This window comes from Ciconia boyciana, chromosome 12, assembly GCF_034638445.1.
Source record: "Ciconia boyciana chromosome 12, ASM3463844v1, whole genome shotgun sequence".
Lineage (NCBI taxonomy): Eukaryota > Metazoa > Chordata > Aves > Ciconiiformes > Ciconiidae > Ciconia > Ciconia boyciana.
The window spans coordinates 16,017,786-16,037,780 of NC_132945.1; the positions used below are offsets into that span (position 1 = coordinate 16,017,786).

Sequence of the window (19,995 nt, forward strand, 5' to 3'; positions counted from 1 at the left end):
CAGCTTCTCAAAACACACAAGTCCCTACATGCAAACCAATTACAGAGGCAGCACTGATGTGTTTGCCTGTATGCTGAAAAGACCAGAGGTGATGAGAAGTCTTCACTTGGAAGGAGGGGTCATCATGTCAAAAGGAAAGGTTGAGAAACATCGGCCTCTGCAACACGCAGGGTGCTTTGCCCTCTTCGTGTCTCCCTGTGACTGCATCCTATCCAGCCGGGGTCTGTGGAGCAGGGTCCTTCACTGCCTGCTAGAGAGCTGCTCCAAGGATCCCTGTCTGTCCCTGTGACTACTCAGGGGTCTCCAGTAGCAGGCTTGGAGTGTTTTGTCCTTTCTTTGCTAGTTCATGTAGAAAGTCAGAAGAAATGAAGTTTAAATGCTGAATTCCTCTGACAGCTTCAGCTGTTTTCCCATGTGAGATTTAAAGGCTGTAACTCATGTCCCTGGTGAGGTCTCAGAGGAGTTGCGGGCAGAGCTTCCGCATGTCCAGGGAGAGCATTGCTGGTTCTGGTGTGCAGGGAAAGCGGTGACTTTCTCCCATCTTTTTGATCTCTCCAGATATGAAAATCTCCAAAGCTCCAGATCTTCATATTCCATATCCTTCCTGTGGTTAAAAAACAAGCAGACACATATTTGTATTTTAAAAATGTAGAAACAAACTATTCTAGTAGATATTTGACTACACAGTTGTGCGGTGGCTGCTGCTGAGTGACACATGCTACGTTCGCCTTTTTCCAGGAGCAAAGCGAGCGTCTGTGCTTTGGATAAAGCAAAGCGTTTTGCCGGAGAGCCCTGGTACAGGAGCGAGGACACGCTGTTGATTCACTCTGCAGCATCTCCTGGTGACTTGCTCCTCCTTGTGCCCAGCAGGAAAGCTGGGCAAAGAGAGAAGCCTGACTTGCACCTCTGCATCCTTCTTGATGGAGAAACTATGAACCGTGCTACTCGGTAAGTTAAATACAGACATTCGTGGTCTCCTTTGGGCAGCGTTCATTCACCTGAAAGACAAACTGAGGCTCTGGCTGGATTCAAATATCTTTTGGGTGAGTACTGGATCCAAACAAAGAACTCTTGTCCGTGTAGCCAACCTTGGAGATTTTTATTAGCTAATAAGATGCCACACGCAAAGGACAGAACTGAAACTACAGTCTCAGTTAAAATTTAGCTACTCTATTAATTGAGTTGAGGAAGTCTGGCTTACATCCTAAGCTGTTGGCATCCTGTATGGCTATAAGAATATTACCATTCGTTTTACCGGAGAATGCAAATAACATCACTGTCATACTGATGGATGGCTTAGCATGTAACAGGATGGGGGAAAAGCTGGTAATTTTATAAAATGTTATAAATTTTGTGGTGGGGTTGGCCCAGCATGCTGGATCTCTGCAATGCTTTCCGGGACACAGGATGAACAGGGACCATTTTGTGTGTCAGTTGCAATGAAAATAAAATAGAGATTCTCAGGAGTGGGGAGAAGGGAAAGCAATTTTCATGTAATTGATGTTGTGAAGCTCATCAGAAATCCCTCACTTTGAAGACTGTTTCAACAAAGAAATGACAGGTTTTAAAATCCTCCCACACAATGCAGTCATATAGTAGTATCACTAATTGTTGTGATGTTAGTATTATTTACTCCCAAGCACTGTCTTTCTTATCTCTGGTTTAAAGTACATGTATGTGTTTGTATCTATCAATCTATCTGTCTAAACCAAATCTTTCTGCTTAGCTGGAGAGTCCTATGGTTCACCTGAAGTCAGCCGGTGCCACAGCACCGAGGGGAACGTTGAGTGGCAACGGCAGAGCTACGGCTCAGCTGAAGGTGCTCTTTCTCTTCCTTTGGGAGTGGGTGCTTCCACCACAAAGCCAAATGTTTTAGGAAGTGGAGAGATGCAGTTCTGAGGTGTCTAGGAGAAGCCGACACCTGTATTTCTAAGATTTTTTTCCAGAGCATGGAGACAGTTTTAATTCTTTCTTCTCTACGGTGACCCACAGAAACACTGTCCCCAAAACACGCTTTTCGCCTGGTCAGCCAAACAGAGCGTTTTGCCTATTTTACCTTTATTCCCAATTTGTCTGTCTACACAGCATGGACATAGCTGGCTTGTAGATCTCACCTGGTAATACTATTTATTTGAACTCTGGTGACTGCTCATACGCACCAATGACTACTTCAGGAGGCCACTTTTGAATACAGCAGCTGTTCTTTCCACCTTATCTTCTAAGTTTTGCACCTGCAGACAAATATGTAAAGCCCCTAACTTTATCTCACATTTTCACAATGATCTTCAATGGCAGCACCAGAAAGCAGGGACAAACAACAATTAAATACATGCATTTCTTCCAGTTTCTTTATTTTGACTTATCTATCATCAACACAGTAGTTTCATGTAAAAAGTCCTCAGAAGATTCCCTCTTATTAAAGGAAAAAAAATCTGTTTCATGCACATAACCATGACATGAGAAATATGAGTTTAAGTCCCTCCTTTGCCACCGTCTGGACAAGTTTCTATAACCTGGGCAGGTTCTTTAGTATCAGATATGGGAATCGGGGTCCTAGAAGTATTTAGCTGAATCTGTTGGGGTTTGACTGCTCCACTAAGACCTTCTTAAAGGTCTCTAGTCTCTGTTGCCAGTTGCTCCCAGCGCCTGGACAAAGGTTTCCCCAGTTCTGTTTATAAAAAGATGGTGAGAGGTCTGCCAGGACTTGGTTGGTGCCAGAAACCTCTGATTTCTAATTCATTTGGAAAGAGTTTGTGACTTTGAGACCTAACCAAAATGAGGACTGTATTTCATAAATTGGATTATTTTCAGAACAGAGAAGTTGCATTCATGTCCCTGAATGGACTTTGGAAGTACTTTTACCCCTGTACTGTCCTTTCAAGGACTTAATGTTAGTAGTAGGCAACGTAATTGTATTATTACAGGTCTGCCAAGAACGTTGAGAGAGAGGTTCACAGATCTGGAGAGGGGAAGAGTTTACAGTCAGTGTGCACTCGTGCGTATAAATAATGGTAACAATTATATTTTCACTCTCATTCTCAGCCATTTATGATGAACCACAGTCATAGCACTGAGAAGTAATTTTTTGTTCACCATGTCACTTTTATAACCATCAGTCTTTTCAGGTATCCTTTTCAAGTATGTGGGGCTTTGGGTTTTTTTGTTTTGTTTCCGATTCTGCAAGATGAAGGTAAAATGTGGTCCAATTCTCTGCTGAAATAATGGTACTAGATCCCGAGGGCCAGTGCTGAAGCATGAATCTCCCATCGGCAGGTGTGTCATGGGGGACAGAATGCACACAGCATCACTCTGTTGTTGTCCGACCCCATGCGTTGGGTAAGAAGGCTGTAACGTAACAACTTGGCCAACCCGACTGCCAGGCAGCAGAAATGCCTTCTACGACAGAAGGAAAGCCACATGGGTATGGCCATAATCCAGCCCCATAGCAAAGGACCCTTTCCCTCTCATTCTCCACTAATATTATTATTTCAAAGCCAAAGGGGAATGCTTCACACCAGGCCCTTCTGAAGAACTTATTGGAGACCCGGGCTTCTTCCTCCTTCTTCTGCGCTCACCTGTAAGCAAGGCATGGCTGTAATCCTGCTGCTGAGGGTATCATTTGAAGGAAAAGGGCTGTCATCCCGGAGCTAGTAGGCATAAAGTCTTACAGTTCCTATTGCATAAAACAACACCCTTTTTATGAGTAGACATTATTCAAGCCATAAAACCCACGCGTGTTTCTGTACTCTATAAAACGTATCTCTAGACCTGTCCAGGAAACAACTGCTTTTCCAGTTTATTTGTATGCGTGGAGCTGAGGGCCACATTTCATGTTTGTCGCACAATCCCCTGCTATTCAGACTGATGGATCTCTCTTCCCCTGCTGCTCCCAGTGCACTGCAGCCCTGGCCACATCCCGCCCTGCCTAGAGGTGAGCATGTCAACCTCGAAACCTGCTCTGCTGCTACAAGGTATTGCCTGGTTGTATTTGTTCTAGCCACTGTCTTGCTTCCAGTGGTGCCTATGAACACAGCAAGAGAGCACATTTTTTTCTATGTCGCCTGCTGGGACTCGGTGCTGCCCGGCTGTCCCTGCTCGGTGCCTGCAGAGTGCTGGCTGCCGCAGGACAAACCCACTCCAGGGGCAAGCTGGCAAAGATGTAATGGGGATGATGGCAGGTAGAGTTCATGCCTGTGCCTCAGCCCTAATTGGTTTTCTAGTACAGGTGCAGGTAAATTCCTTAGAGAATCAGATAGGGAAGATAAACACCTAACACAGAATAAATGCAGAAGACCCCACGTAACCCTAGATGAATGGTTTAGAGCCTCTGTGTTTGAATATAAAGGTAGAAATGTCTCCAGTTTTTGATGGTTTTCCTGGGCACTTAGAGCAGCCCCGTTGTTCTGCCTTTGCTGAAGATTTTTTTTCTTGGAAAATTTCTAGTATTAACTAGAGAAATAATCTCCCCTTTGTGACAAAACCTTTTGGCAAAAGCAGAAAGTGGTTTGTGGTCTGTCTCAGCTAAACAATACTGTGAAATTTTATCTACTAATCTAGTGTGAAATTAGTTAGATGTGACTTTTTTTGCCCACATGATCAAGTCACAGTGGAGGAACAGATTTTTATCTGGTCTCAAGCTCAGAGGTAAACCCTGGATGCACCGATGCTGTGAAATAAAACAAGCCCTCCAAGCCCCTGCAGTTGAACATGGGTGCCAGGCATCACAGCAGCCTGCCTGCCTGAGGGATAAGCCCCTCCCTTTGCAGCTTCTATAGTAGCTCAAAACTGGGACTTTAATGAACTCAGAGGGTTTTCAAATTCCAAGAACTTTTTATACACATCATGGCAAAGCAGTGTTGCGAGGCTGCTGCTCCCAGAGTGGGGTCTTTCCCACGCTGCCTGATGCACTGGATTGGACTATCTGGCATTTTTTGTATTCTGTAGAAGAGAAATGTCACCCCTATAACTCTCAATCTTCACAAAAACCTGTTGTATTTTCCAAAGCTAACTATAAGCCATAACTATAGCAGTGGGAAGGGGCTGTGTCTTCTGTGCATTTGTGCTAACATACACTATTCTTCAGAAAGTACACCCCCAAACCTGCAAAACAAATCCACAACATCCACTCTGTAGTCGGCATTGTTTGTCTGGGCAGAGGTATAAAATGTCACATACTGGTTTAATTGCATGTAACATGTAAGACTTTGATCACATTTGCCTCTACAGAAAAAGGGGGTTTCTCTTTCCTTCAGTATCGGGAGTCTCACCTGTAATTGGTAAGTATGGATTGACTTATACCAGCTGTGGCAATGAAGCCTTTCCCATTCTAATAATGTAGGCGCCTCAGGTATTTCACAACACATGTGGAAGGCAGTCACTTCCATCAATAGCCCTATGTTTTCTTTGCAAAATGACAGCAATAATAGTAGGAGGTGGAAATTAGACTGTGAGACTTCTAAGCTCCATTAGCTAACAGGGGTATCTTCGCTCTTTGCTCTAACTTATCCTGGGATGTGCAATAACAGCAACAGGATCATAACAGGGCATATACCCCTCTAATGCCCATATAAATGGTTTCTTTGCTAACCCAAAGCATTAATGTTACTCTGGTTCTATTTCCACAGAAGCTGGTGGCCAGCTATTCAACATGCTCTGTGCTTTGTATTGAAAATTTGGGGTTTTGGCCTGGAGTATCATGAAGGGTTAGCCAAGCCATTCATTTCACCTTTTGTGAAACTTATCTCTTTCTTTCTGGGGTGTAGAGGTTCACAAAACAGACAAATAGAGAGTATTTGTAGTATTGCTGGAGCCAAGAACGTCAAGAAAGTGAAAGAGGAAGGGTTTGGTAGGAAGAGCTAACATCTTTAATTAGATCAACTGACATAACTGGAAAAAAATGGACAGTGTTCCAGCACAGAAGTCCTTATTATTCAGCAAAAGAGATTGAGAGCCCCTAGAATTGTCTATTTGTTTGCTCACTCTATCAGATGGTGTAATAAAAGACGTTATCGCTCCCTACAAATGCCAGCTCTCTTACATAGGAATTGTCCCTCCACACTGAGAATCCAGTCACAAGTGTTATATATCCTTCCCCCAACCGTGGCACACCGTGACTTGAAATAAAGCCCTGTCTCACAGCTGCTCTTTTTTCTACACCATCTCCTCTGGGGCTAAGCTCTAACCACATAAAAACATTTACTAATTCTAAGCAATTGGTTAACAGCTTCAAAGCTGATGCTGCAAAGCGCTGCCTGTTCGTTGCTGGGAAATCTCATTTCAAAAGCCAGAGCCTTGGGGTCACTTGGCACTTCTGCAAGATCAGGCCTTGTAACCTGAGTCTCTTAGTGGCACCAGTAACCACGGTCCCTTCCTCACTCCAGCTCCTTTTCTGATCATCTGTTTTATATCTTCCTTTTTGCTACATTACCATGGAAACAAACCTTGAAAAAAAAAATATTCACAAGCAGGTAGTTTTGTTTTTAAATATTATCTCTTCAGTTTTCACCTTTCCAGCTCTGCACATGTTGGGGGGATTCTTTTTCTCCATCTGCCACTAGATGGTATTGCTCCAGCAGGCACCTTCCCGGCTGCTCTGCACCCTTGCAGAGAGATGCAGACCCCCAGAAAAGCAGGGGCCTCCGCGCTCCTGCGTTGCAGAGCACCCTGTCCGCACAGGCTCTCTTCTCAGTCTGAATTTTGAAATGTGCTCGCTATGCCAAATGAGCCCAAATGAGCCGAGTTCAGCAGTTGCACAATGGCTTGCATTTTCATGTTGCTTTTAATCTTTTACAGGCAGGCTGCAAGGCAATTCACAGGCACCAGCTAAAGGGGCTGCAGCACGAATGAAGCTGAGGAGGAAGAGAAAATGCTCCAAGCACTTGGAGGTGCGTGGCCAGAGTTACCAGACTAAAAGGCTTTCTCACTGCATTTGCCGAACAAACAGGAATCCCTTCACCGGCAGAAGGTCCTCTCCATGGAGCTCGCTGCTGGGAGCTGGGACAGTGTCCCAGGAAAGGAATTGCTCTGTACGGGCTTTATTTTTTATATTCTTCAAGCATTCCCTGGTGATTGTTGTTGTGGACAACGTCTTAGAGCAGCAGATCTCTGGTCTCAGCTAAATTGGCAGCTTCTTGTGCTTGCAGCACAGTTTCTGCTTAAGGGCAAATTCTATATTTGCTCTATAATCCAAAAGGTAAGACAGGCCTGTGGTCTGCCTGAAATTTCAGAATACATGACGTATAAAACTTGAAGCAAACTGACAAGACTTTGTATCCTCCAGCTCTTTTAAAATAACTGACACAAAAATGCAAATAGAAAGCTTGTTTTTCTGACAGTTGCAAATTTTTTCTAATAGTTTTGTATTTGCAAAATTTTTCTAATAGTTTTGTATTTCCCTTATGTGCTCATGAAAGAAAAGCAGTTAAACATGCAGGAAATCATTCAGCAAAATAGTTATTAGTCTAGTAGATGAAAGCATCAGTGTGATGAGGTACGGAGTAATTTTATATTAAAAATTAATGACTTGGGCTGTTAAGCCTTGAGTGATTTGCTACTTTCTAATGATTGATATGCATCTTTATGGTAAGTTTATATGATGCAAGACTTATTCCACTTTTCTGTTCCTTGTTTTGTTGTTTTGTTATTAAACTGTCTTATGTCATTGCTTTTCCCACTGGGGAAACAAACAGGAAAGTCAAACTAGAAGTGGAAAGAACATCATGTATCTGGTGATCAAATGTTCACCGCACCTACATTCATATTTTCAGTCATCTGATTTATATCTTAACTATGCACTGATTTTTTTTTTGTCAAATTATTTTTGTTCGCTAAGTAATCCATAAATAAACAAAACCTGCTCACACATTTGGGTTGGATTTTGTGAGTGGCTAGCTGGAATTTAATTAGATGTTTTTAAGAACTAGTTTGAAATTTTAAGCTCATGTTACACAGCAAACCCTCCCTCCATCACCATCCAACTGGGTATAGGGTACAAGGCACACCCCTGGTCCACACCAGGCCCCTTCTGCCTCCCGCATGCAAATCATCTCTCTTGCTGGCTCAGGCAGCAGTGGAATCAAATGAGAGGAGGGCTGTCATGTTTTAAGAGCGTAAAATTGGTTGGTTTATAGTGAAAGTGTGACCACGAGAGCCAGACCTTCCTCCGTAAGCACTGAACAGCCTGAACTGCCCTGCATCTCAACAAACGTAGGCTGAGCTACATTCATTGCTGAAAAAAAAAATGCCTCTAACAAAATTCACCTTTCTCACACATACTGGAGAAAACATAATAAAAGGCCTCACTATTCACAATCAGAGGGGAGAAAATCAGTGCTGCAAACAGTGTTGCTCCTTCCCTCCCACCTTTACACACTGTAGCTGCTGGTGTAGTGTAGTGTCCATTGCCTCTAGCCCAGACAAGCGAAATTCACTCTGAGTAAGCTCTGAGAGGCAAGCTCACAGCAGGAATTACCAAGAACAAAGTGCTTATTTCCTGATCTTACTGCTTGCAAGGAAAAGAACCCTTTCTTATATTGCTTCTCTTCCAGCGTCATAGGTAGCAGGATGCCACGCTGGTCCATGAGAGAAAGAAGAGGCCACGGTGCCCTGCCATGTGCTCTGTGGCACTGCGAGAAGGAGCAGGGCAGAGGCCACAGTGCTGGAGAAACGCTGGGTGTCTGCACACTGCAGGAAAACATGAGGAAAGAGTCATGTGTGGAGTCAGTGACTCACACAATTAAGATTTGGCATAGCTGAGTGGTAAGATAGCAACGTGGTTTTACCATAAAAGGGGCAAATATGTTATTGCTGCAGTATATGAGATTCAATAAAATGGCAACGTTCAATTAAACGGCTTCCAGAGCTATTGTTGGGAAGCTTGCAATGTTTTGCATTCCTGCTAGAGCTGTTCATTGAGTATAAACGATTAATGCCCCTGCAAATGAGGCTGATTGCATAGCACAGAGATTGTAACACTCTGGTCTTCTGTTGAAAAGCTGGGTTCAAGTCCGTCCCTTGGCGATTGTTTAAGCAGAGTAGAGTAGCTTCAACAGGAACGTGAATTAATAGCTTAGAGCGTCATCTTGGAAATGCTGAGTGCTCCGCCAGGCTACAGGAGAGTGAAATCTGCCCGAGTCCTTGGTCTCTCATTTGCAGCACCTGTTAGTGACGTTGGGGACTATTTCTCTCAGATTTTGACCAGAAACTTCAACTTTGGCTGGAGAAGAAATTTTCATTAACTTTAGCGCCAGGAGAGCAGGAAACCTGTAAGAGAACAAACCTCCCTTCTAACTGGACAACAGAGAGAAACTTTGCAGTTTCCCTTTAGAGAATGCCTTAGCCCTTGCCAGTGTTTTTTCATTTATAGTGTTTTGTATTCGTGAGTTTATCAAAACATCTCAATAACATCTTTTTTTTTTTTGCCACCAAGACCACTGCCATTTGCTGGAAAGCCTTGACCTCCACCCAAAACATTCAAGCGTCAGTGCACTCAACTGCAGTTTCGCCGTGCACAGACACTTTCGGCCCCCTCAAGGAAAGCACTCGTCAGCAGCACAGATCGCGCTGCTGTTTCAAGCCCGCGGTGAGCCTGCGCGGGGTAGTTTTCCCTGTACGGAGACGACAGAACCATGGCTGCAGCCTAGGCCCCAGGCCAGCAGGCGATGGCCGCCGCCCGCCATCTCCCCGCGCCCTCAGCCCCGGCCCGGCTCGGCGCGGCGCCCACCGCCCGCAGCTAGGCCGCGACAGCCCCCCGGTTGCCATGGAGGCGGCGGCGCGCGGCCCTGCCCCCTGCGCATGCGCCTGCCCCTCCGGCGGGCTTCCGGCAGACCGGAAGCTTCGGTAGAGCGGGGCGCTGAGGGGGCGGCGGCGGCGGCGATGGAGCGCTACGGCGAGGCGGCGTTGGACGCGGTCCCCGTGCCCGACTTCAGGCAGTGAGTCCCGGGCAGGGGAGGGGAAGGGCCTGGCGACGGGGAGGGCGGGAGGGTCAGGCACCCCTGCGGGCTGGCAGGGCCTGGCGGTGGGCCGCAGTCTCTCCGGGGGAAGGGGTGTCTGCTAGGCCGTGGCGGGCAGGGATCGCTGTCGGTACCGCCAGCCCGGGGCGGCGGTGGGGGGATACATCCCCCGGGAGGCACCCGGGGACGAGTATCTGCCCATCCCGCGCCGTTGGCGAGACAGGGGGAGCGGCAGCTCGGGCCAGGAGGAGGCGGAGGGGGTGGAGGAGGCCCTGGGTTTGCCTTGGCCATGCTGCGTAGCCCTGGGCAACCCCGAAACTCGAGCGTGGAGGCTGGTCTGCAGTTAAAAGCTCCGTGTTAGGGCTGAGGTTATACACGAATATTTGTTTTCGCTGCGTAGAGAAGTGATGAAAGTATGTCAGTGTAAGAAAAGTATTTGTCAACAGTGGAGTTTTTAACTTTGATAATAAGCTGGAGGTCATCTTATTCTTCTATGGGTGGGTGTTAAATAGAGAATAGCTTCTAATTTCCGTAGGGAAAATTTGAATGGGGTTGTGCTTTCCACCCTTACAGACCTTGAGTCAAACTGTAGTGAAGGAAAAGATTCTGAATGTCTTTTTTTTTTTTAAGTTATTTAATATGCTACCTAAGTGTATGGCAGTACATGATCAGCAAAAAGTGCTGTTGGCTTTAGTGTAAAAGCTGTGTGTGGCTGCAGATCATTGTCTCTTGATGACTGTCAGAGGATGAGATGATTTTTTTTTTTTCCTCACTTCCACTTATTTTTCCAAAGAAATGTCATGGACAAAATGTGATTTCAAGCAATATACTATGGCACAAATACATCTTGATAAAACATTTTGAAACCACTTATACAAAAATTGCTGCGGAGGTGCCTGGGAGTTTTAAGAATTATGTATCCCTGACTTGAATTGGTTTTTATGCATGTTTGTGTTTCAGAGCCTTAAGGACACATGCCATTGGATCTGGTAGTCTTTGAAAGTCAGTATTGCTTGGCTTACATGTTTACTTCAGCATAAAATAATGTAGTCAGCCAAGCAGAGTGAGTGAAAACTGGTGGAAGGACACACAAAACCAGGCTGTATGTGGTGTTTTGTAGATACAAAACTGTTCTAGCAGATCAAGTTCAGGGAGACCTTACCAAGTACATAATCCTTCACTGTGATTCTCTTGCTCAAGGTCTTCTAGGTTTAAGTCTGTGAAGGCAAAAAAGTTACTGATGTTTTGGTGTATTAGCTCCATGTTCTGATTATTGCAACAGTTATTCCAACTTTCTCAGTGGGAATTGAGAACTTATTTTAAATAGAGGAACAATACCTAATAAAGAGGAACTTCACTTCCAGTAGTAAGCTGTTAAAGTCATTCTGCGTACTTCCCTCTGTATCCTAGCCTGTAGGATTTGTCATTTTCCTAGACTTGTAGTTATTTTTTCAAAAAAAAGAGGGAACTTGGCAAGTTTTAATGCAGAATACTGTCATATGAGAAGTGTATGTATAACTAATATTAGAGATTTAATAATTATGTAATAACACACTGATAAACGTATTAATGTAAACCCCCTGTGTTGTTAATGTTTGCAAAGCAGTAACAGGGAAAAATCTAAAGACTTTTTTTTAATCTTGTTTGTGAGCTGTGACTGGCAGAATCATTACATCATTTTGAATACTGTGATTTTTCTGTTGCAGCCAACAAATGCATACTCCAAGTCTTTACCTCTTCCAAATGATATGCGTACTCAATTCTTGAAAAGTAATTGGTTTCTGTTTGGGACAAGTTCTTGTCCTGTTCCAGGCATATATATTGTGACTTCTGTGTGTAACTTTTCTTATTTGTTTCAGAAATGAGGGTTCATTAACATCAACTTTAAGAACACTTCTATTCTTCACAGCTCTAATGATCACATTACCTGTTGGGCTATATTTTTCATCAAAGGCTTATATATTTGAAGGTAATTCTGTTTCTGCCAATTAGTGTTACTATTACAAAAAAGAGGAAAAGGACAATCATCTAATAGCATCTTTGTTCTCCTTCCTGCTTTGAATATTTGTTTCCTTATGCAGACTAAAGGCCTTGTAATGTCTAATTAGAACAGAAAAGTATATAAATGGTCGATGCATCCTTCCCTGTATTGTAGTCTGCAATCTAATATTTGCTGTTTGTTATACAACGGTTTATATAGTATACAGGTGCATCGTTCCCCTTACCTAAAGGGTATCTAACACCACCCTGCAGCAGACTTTTATCAGAATCATCAGGGTTATGTTTCCTGCAGGTGTTGCAAACTAATTTTGTATTCAAGACAGAATAACATTGTTTACTGGGTTTATTTTTTGCTTTTTAAAACATACCTGCATTTGTAAGTGTAAATCAGTTAAGTCATATACTCAGTTTCAGATATTGAATGTGGTTGCTTGTAGAGCTTTCTTTTAATTTAGAAAAAAAATAAAGAAGAGAGATTTTAGCTGTTTGTTTGGAGCAGTTCTGTCAAAATGCTAACAGCCATGTTCTAGACTTTAATACTTTTCTTGTAGTATTAGGAAGTTATCTCCTTCAAAAGCGGGGAGGAGGGAGGGAGAAAGCAGCTGCTTTTAAGAGCAGTTTGTGAATATATAACTGAGTTCCAAGATGATTCTCCTGTGGAGTGTACTGCTGTATGTAGTTCTGAAGGCTGAAGCTGAAAGCTTGTTAAGTAACTTGCGAGATCCTTTTTAGCACGTGTGGGTTTGTTTTGATTTGTTTTGTTTTTTTACCTGAGATGTAGCAAGCTGAGCCTTAACTTTGCTGCGTCAGTTAATGGCAAGATCTGTCAGCACTGATAGGATTGTGTTTGCGTTTGGAGGGTGGTATTTTTGGTGTGGTGTGATGTGTGCTTTTTGTTTGGTTGGGTTTTGGGTTTTGTTTTTTTTAATGAATGAAGAGAAATTATATTTTGGCACCTGGTCTTCTGATATTTAATGCATCTCACATGAAATAAGCCTTCAATGTATCTTTACTGGTGAGGAATTATTGTTTTACAGTCTAAATATGGAAGGTAGAAGTCCTCTAAATTTAATTGTTGTTCTTCTGGTGGCAAATAAATTATATAATTATCTCCCTACCCTACAAAGACAGTTACACTTGTCAAAAAAGGATGTTGAGGTTTATTTGGTGCTGGAAGATAGTAACAGCAAAAGTGAATGTTATAGAACTCTAAGCTGTTGACTTCAAAACCAAGGTATTAACTGAAATATTGAATAATTGCAGTGTTGTTTTATTCCAGAAATAGTTTCAAGGTCTGTAATTATCATGGTGAATTCTTTCCTATGAATCTTCCTGAGCTCAGTCTTTTGATACAGGAGTAAATGTAACTTTGGTCTTTAGGAAGAATTGCAATTTGTTATTTCAGTGTTCCTAATAACTAATATTCTTTACTTTCTTTATTTTCTCAGGTACCTTAGGGATGTCCGACAGAGACAGCTATTTTTATGCTGCCATAGTTGCTGTAGTTACTGTTCATGTGGTACTTGCTCTCTTTGTATATGTAGCGTGGAACGAAGGTTCTCGACAGTGGCGGGAAGGCAAACAGGACTAGAAAGAAGATCATCGTCATCTGATACCTACAGACTGTAAATCAAACTTTTGTGAGCTGAAGGAAAAGCATTCTTAAAAATGTATAATACACATGTACAAATATGAGGCTAATGCCTCAACTCTGGTTAGAATAAGACTTGTACTCATCTTGAATGTGTACTGGTGTTTTCTCTAATGCTGAATGAAGTTGTTCTTTAGCCAGCCTCTACTAGGTCGAGCTGAGGAGGTCTTCACCTGGAATTAGAATGAAATAATTATATATTTTTGAAAAAAATCCTGTAGTTATTTTTGCCATTCCTAGTATTTTTCTGGCTTGCTCTGAAAATAATATTGGCATGAAGCAAGCATTACACTTTTGAGTAATTAAATTGCTAGTTAAAAAAGCTACATTACTCGCTATCCAACTGCAGTGGAAAAGATGGGATTTCACTTTGCTGTGGATAGTTTCCCGATTTATGGCTGTTGTGGTTTAACCCCAGCTGGCAAACGAAGTCCCACACAGCCACTCGCTAGCTCCCCCCTGGGGGGATGCGGGAGAGAATCAGAAGAGTAAAAGTGAGAAAACTCGTGGGTTGAGATAAAGGCAGTTTAACACGTAAAGCAAAAGCTGTGCATGCAAGCAAAGCAAAACAAGGAATTCATTCACTCCTCCCCATGGGCAGGCAGGTGTTCAGCCATCTCCAGGAAAGCAGGGCTCCATCACGCCTAACGGTGACTTGGGAAGAGAAAACACTGTAACCCCGAATGTCCCCCCTTCCTTCTTCTTCCCCCAGCTTTATATGCTGAGCATGATGTCATATGGTATGGAATGTCCCTGTGGTCAGCTGGGGTCAGCTGTCCTGGCTGTGTCCCCTCCCAACTTCTTGTGCCCCCCCAGCCTCCTCACTGGTGGGGTGGGGTGAGAAAAGGCCTTGACCCTGTGTAAGCCCTGCTCAGCAGTAACAAAAACATCCCTGTGTTATCAACACTGTTTCCAGCACAAATCCAAAACACAGCCCCATACTAGCTACTGGGAAGAAAATTAACTCTACCCCAGCCAAAACCAGCTCAGTGGGACAGACTTAAATAATATATTTCTGAATTTAGAAGTAACTGCAAAAATAGAATTGTTTAGAAACTCCGGTGATGTCTTTCTAATGTGAAATACAAAGGTTTTTTTGTTTTCAAATGTGATTTTTTTATTACAGTGTAAAATTCAATCTTTAATTTCCTTTTGGGAGGATTGTCGTACTACTGCATTGCTCATCTTTCCACTCCTCTACAGTTAATCTTGATGATGCAAAGGAAATGGCATAGCATATTTTTTATATGTCTTTACATTCATGTATCTCCTTGATAATTGCTAAAGGATGTAGTTGGATTTCCTGTGGTAAAGTACTATCAGTGACAGCTATAAGCCACTCTAATGGCTAGTAGAGGAATGAGCAAGAGAAAACAAGCTGTAGCCATCTGCAAATGTTGTTCTTTATGAAGCAGCACATGAGTGATCACATGGAAAATTTGCTGCTTTTTATGAATATTAACTTGTACACTGTGAAAAGATACAATATGTTGATTGTTTTCTTTTTTCCTTGGTTGTGTGTAGAAATTTTCTGTAGTCAAACCACATTGAGATTTTTGTATTGTAGGATAACCTGAATTTCATTTCACTGTTGTGCTGTTGTTAGCAAGCTTTTTAGTCTGTAGATAAAACACTTTTCCTGAGGTTCCAGCAATGCATAGAACTTTCCTATCACTGATGTCTGCTGTTAAGCTGTTGTTCTTGAGGTAGTTCCATTAATTTGAGTTTTCCAGTTTGTTGTATCAGTTGAGCATTTTCTGGAAGTGTTTTGCTTAATACAGGGCTTGGAATGGTTTTGGTGCTTGGTAAAATTTACCCATAAATGAGACAAAAATCAGTTATCCATGCCCAGTGGCTTGAGGAATGTCTTCCCAGGTCTCATTCTTCTCATCTCCACCCTGGTCCAAGGTGTGCACAAGCATATACACCATGTCACACTAATGCAAATCGATTTTTACATTTTGTTTCTGAAACGTTAACTTTTCTCATCCAGAAGCCCGTTGTCAGGTTGCTGCCAGCAAACTGGAGAATGGTCTCATTGCACTTGAAATACAAATTTAGGTTGTATATTGGCTTCCTGTGCTCCAGTATATGAACTGTACATTGTAGAACAAATACTGCCTTTGAATAAAGAGCTACCCTGCAATACAACATTCAGTAAACAAGCACTTGTGCTGAACAGTTTTTGAATAATCTCCGTAATACCGCTCATGTATAGCACAGCTTACAACAAATAGATCAACTATAGCACTGTTCAGTAACTTTTTTTTTTTTACTTACTCCATCTGTAGTGGAGAATAAATGGGAACATAGCTGTTGTGCTTTACTAGCTAGGTCTTGTGCTCTATCTATTTTATGTTTCACATACCAGAATCCCTAGACACTAAGTTAATTTCCTAGGAATAAAAGGGAAATAATTGCTTATTATAATTGTTTAGTTACAAAAATATGAAAAGTTTGACCTGTGCTATAAGTATAGGCACTAGAATGTCTCAGCAGTTGGGGGTAACGAGCTGAGCATTAATCCATCCATTGGAAGATCTCCTTTGAAGATAATGCTTTGATCCACAATGTTCTCCTTGAGAAAAGAGGCAACGCGTGAGTCTCTGTGTTGTAACAGCCATGTACTGGCTTTTATGTTACCTATGCTCAGGAGCTGGAACAACCACGTGGGTAAATGGTGGAATGAAAACAGTTGAGCGGTGGAATTACACCATGACTAGGGAGCTTGCAGAACAGGAACTGCAGCCATACAATGTAGAGTGTACATGGACTATATACCCTACTGGGACTCCTCTTGTGCCTTACCAATACTAAGATGTATTGTATTTCAGGAGCTTTGTTGTGGTCTCTTTAGATTGCATGTTTCCTTTCATGTATCTCATGTTCCTGTTAATGTCAACAACTAGTTCTCATGTCAATTTTTTAATTGTTTAATGGCCATTGTAATTCTTTTAGAGTTTAAATAATACTGTACTGTATTGGGTTTGCGTGGCAAGGTTTTGGTAGTGGAGGGGGCTACAGGGGTGGCTTCTGTGAGGAGATGCCAGAAGCTTCCCCCATGTCCGATGGAGCCAACGCCAGCCGGCTCCAAGACAGACCTGCTGCTGCCCAAGGCTGAGCCCATCAGCGACGGTGGTAGTGCCTCTGGGATAACATATTTAAAAAGGGGAAAAAACTGCTGCACAACTGCAGCCAGAGAGAGGAGTGAGAATAGGTGAGAGGAACAGCTCTGCAGACACCAAGGTCAGTGAAGAAGGAGGGGGAGGAGGTGCTCCAGGCGCCGGAGCAGAGATTCCCCTGCAGCCCGTGGTGAAGACCATGGTGAGGCAGGCTGTCCCCTGCAGCCTATGGAGGTCTGTGGTGGAGCAGATATCCACCTGCAGCCCCTGGAGGTTAGTGGTGGAGCAGTCTGTTCCCCCCCCAGCAGTGGGGACCCACGCTGGAGCAGTCTGTTCCTGAAGGACTGCACCCAGTGGAAAGGACCCACGCTGGAGCAGTTCATGAAGAACTGCAGCCTGTGGGAAGGACTCGTGTTGGAGAAGTTCGTGGAGAGCTGTCTCCTGTGGGAGGGACCCCATGCCTGGAGCAGGGGAAGAGCGTGAGGAGGAAGGAGCAGCAGAGACAACGTGTGATGAACTGACCACAACCCCCATTCCCTGTCCGCCCGCGCTGCTGGGGGGAGGAGGTGGAGAAAATCAGGAGTGAAGTTGAGCCTGGGAAGCAGGGAGGGGTGGGGGGAAGGTGTTTTAAGGTTTAGTTTTTATTTCTCATTACCCTACTCTTTTGGTAATAAATTGGTAATAATTTATTTGGTAATTGGTAATTAATTGGTAGTTTATTAGTAATAAATTAATTTCCGCAAGGCGAGTCTGTTTTGCCCGTGACGGTGATTGGCGAGTGATCTCCCTGTCCCTACGTTGACCCACGAGCCTTTTGTTGTATGTTCGCCCCCTGTCCAGCTGAGGAGGGGAGTGATAGAGCGGCTTGGTGGGCACCTGGCGTCCAGCCGGGGTCAACCCACCACATGTACAAATACGGAAAACTGGTAAAAGTTGTGGAGAGATCAATATACTTGTTGCTTTGGTTTTTATTTTCTATAAAATGGTGATGTAAAATTTGTAATGGTGTAGTACTTTAAAGTGGTACTGTAAGTTTGTTCATTTTATTACTAGGAATGGATTTGAGACAACTGTTGTTAAAAAGACAAAATTGGGCAAACTTGGTTTGCATAAGCCATTCAGCACTTCAAAATTGCCTCTCTCTCAGTGCTCCATGGTGTGTTTGTATAGGTTGACAATTAGGCAGTTTGGCTAAAGTGAGCAATTGTATCTAGCAGTGAGCAAATACCTTGAGACTGAGGTCGTAGCAGAAACTTTCTGGAATGTTTTCCAAGACTATAAATAGCAAAGGCAGTGGGGGGAATTGAGAAGTGGAAAATCAGTGACTTCTCCAAATTAGTTTAGTTTTCTTCTTCTGTGCTTCTTATCATCTCTTTTTTTTAAATGCCTGCAGAACATTGTGGTGGGTACCAGCCTATGAAAGTCTGCCAGGGATCAGCTTTGGTTTGTGGTTAGGGATGCCAGACTTAATTCATCTGTTAACTGCCAGCACCCAGTAGGAAGTCTCCAGAGAAAATGGTGATGTTGGTGATCATGTTGTTAATGGGAATTGTTTGTCATACCCTAACATTGATTAATGTACGTGAACTTTAAACAGTCTTTACAGTATATTTGAAACAAATCAAAATACTGCCTACCTGGTTTTTGCTATGTAAGAGAGGGCCTAGTAATAACTCTCACTTAACATTAAAAAACAAACAAAAAACCCCACAAAAAAACAAACCAACCAACCACCCCAAAACCCCAGCCTCTGTAATTTTCACAGCGATAGTTGTTGGACACTATCAAACTGATAGGAAGTTGAAAGATAAAATTTTGCCACGCTGCTAATGCAGGATGGCAAACTAGAGGGCAGGCTTTTCTACCTGATTCCCGTGGCGGGAGAGGGGAAGTTGTGGTGCGTGCTGAAAAATGATGTTCTCAGTGCATTGGTGAACAGTAAAATGTTTGATGTTACTGCAATTTTGATGGTTTTTAGACTGCTGCACAGTTATTGTAGCTAATAGTTCAGACGAGTAAGAGATGGGAAAGGAGAAGGCCCTTAAAATAGCGAACTAAGCTACACATGTATTATTACACACTAACATAATATGGGTACGACTGAAATTTAGGTAGGCTGCAGCCCATGGGACAAGGGGAGGAAGGAGTCCCGTGAAGCAAGGAGTGACTTGGGGTGGAGATGGGGTGGGGTGAGAACTGGAATGTGCTGGCACAGCTTGGCATATGATGGCTGAGGCACCATATGTTTTTGTTCAGAAGTGTTTATTCCGCTGTTCTCCAGGGGATTATGCAGAGCCATTGATCTGAAATATTAAATGTAAACTGTACAAAATAGCAAGCCAATTCCATTTTTCACTTCCAATTACAGTTGTTCATAGGTTGACAGCTTTGCAGTGTGTGATCTGGGGCACATTTATTCAGCTTTGTCTTGTACAAACTACCGTTGTTACTGCCTCTGAGTCATCTCCTAGGGCAGGGTCAGGCCCTTGGAGTCTAAATATTTCTTTAAAAATACCAAAGAGCAACTGCCACTCTAATGTTTCATGAACTCTAATCAATTGTCAGTTTAAGGGAGACACACAAGCTTCTTGTTTCAAGTTCATAGGAAACGGTGCTTGCTGTTTCCCTGCAAGGGGAGGCTCTCTTGTGCTTGAATGGGGCTTGCAAGAAGGAAATACTGTGTAGTTTGGGGTCCCCCAGTCATTCTCTTCTCTGAAGACGTGCTGATGTCTGAATTTCTGAGACGGTGGGATACAGCTTGAGTCTCTTTGTCAGGAGGACTGAATCACAGTGTTGTGTAACAATGCTGGGGTGTACCTTAAGACAAGAGACGGAGGTAAACTCTTGGGTCTTGAGTGCTGTTTGAACCTAAAATGGTAAGGAAAAGTATGGGGGAAGTGAACGGGGGTTTCTGTAGAAAGCAGGGTTTTTAGGTGCTGGTCTCCCAGTTTGCATTCTGAAATCGAGAGCGAGCCAATGATGTCCTGTTTCTGAAGGCAGGGATACTGACTGGGAAGCTTTGTGGTGAAGGGTGGCCAGGGAGAAGAGCTTGGAAAGTCGAGTCGTTAACTTGGTGACTCTCCGGCCAAACGCCTGGGACTGAGTTTTCTTGATGCTGGTTTGCTGTCACGTTTCACAACCCCCTGTCCTACCGGCTTTGGATGGCACGTTCTTGCCGAGATGGTTCCCCGTGGGTGCCCAGTGTTTCTAGCAGCGATCAGGTGCTTACTTGCAACTGTGCTTTTACAATAGTGCAAACTTCTCATAGGCC

General features: G+C 43.4%; 1 protein-coding gene across 1 annotated transcript; it reads left to right on the forward strand.

Moving 5' to 3' along the window:
- Positions 1-9,610: 9,610 nt before the first annotated feature.
- Positions 9,611-17,285, forward strand: VMA21 (vacuolar ATPase assembly factor VMA21). The gene is made up of 3 exons (XM_072877187.1): positions 9,611-9,929; positions 11,810-11,919; positions 13,400-17,285. Exons 1-3 carry the CDS (start codon positions 9,793-9,795, stop codon positions 13,540-13,542), a joined length of 390 nt encoding a protein of 129 aa, XP_072733288.1. The 5' UTR covers positions 9,611-9,792; the 3' UTR covers positions 13,543-17,285.
- The last annotated feature ends 2,710 nt before the right edge of the window (positions 17,286-19,995 follow it).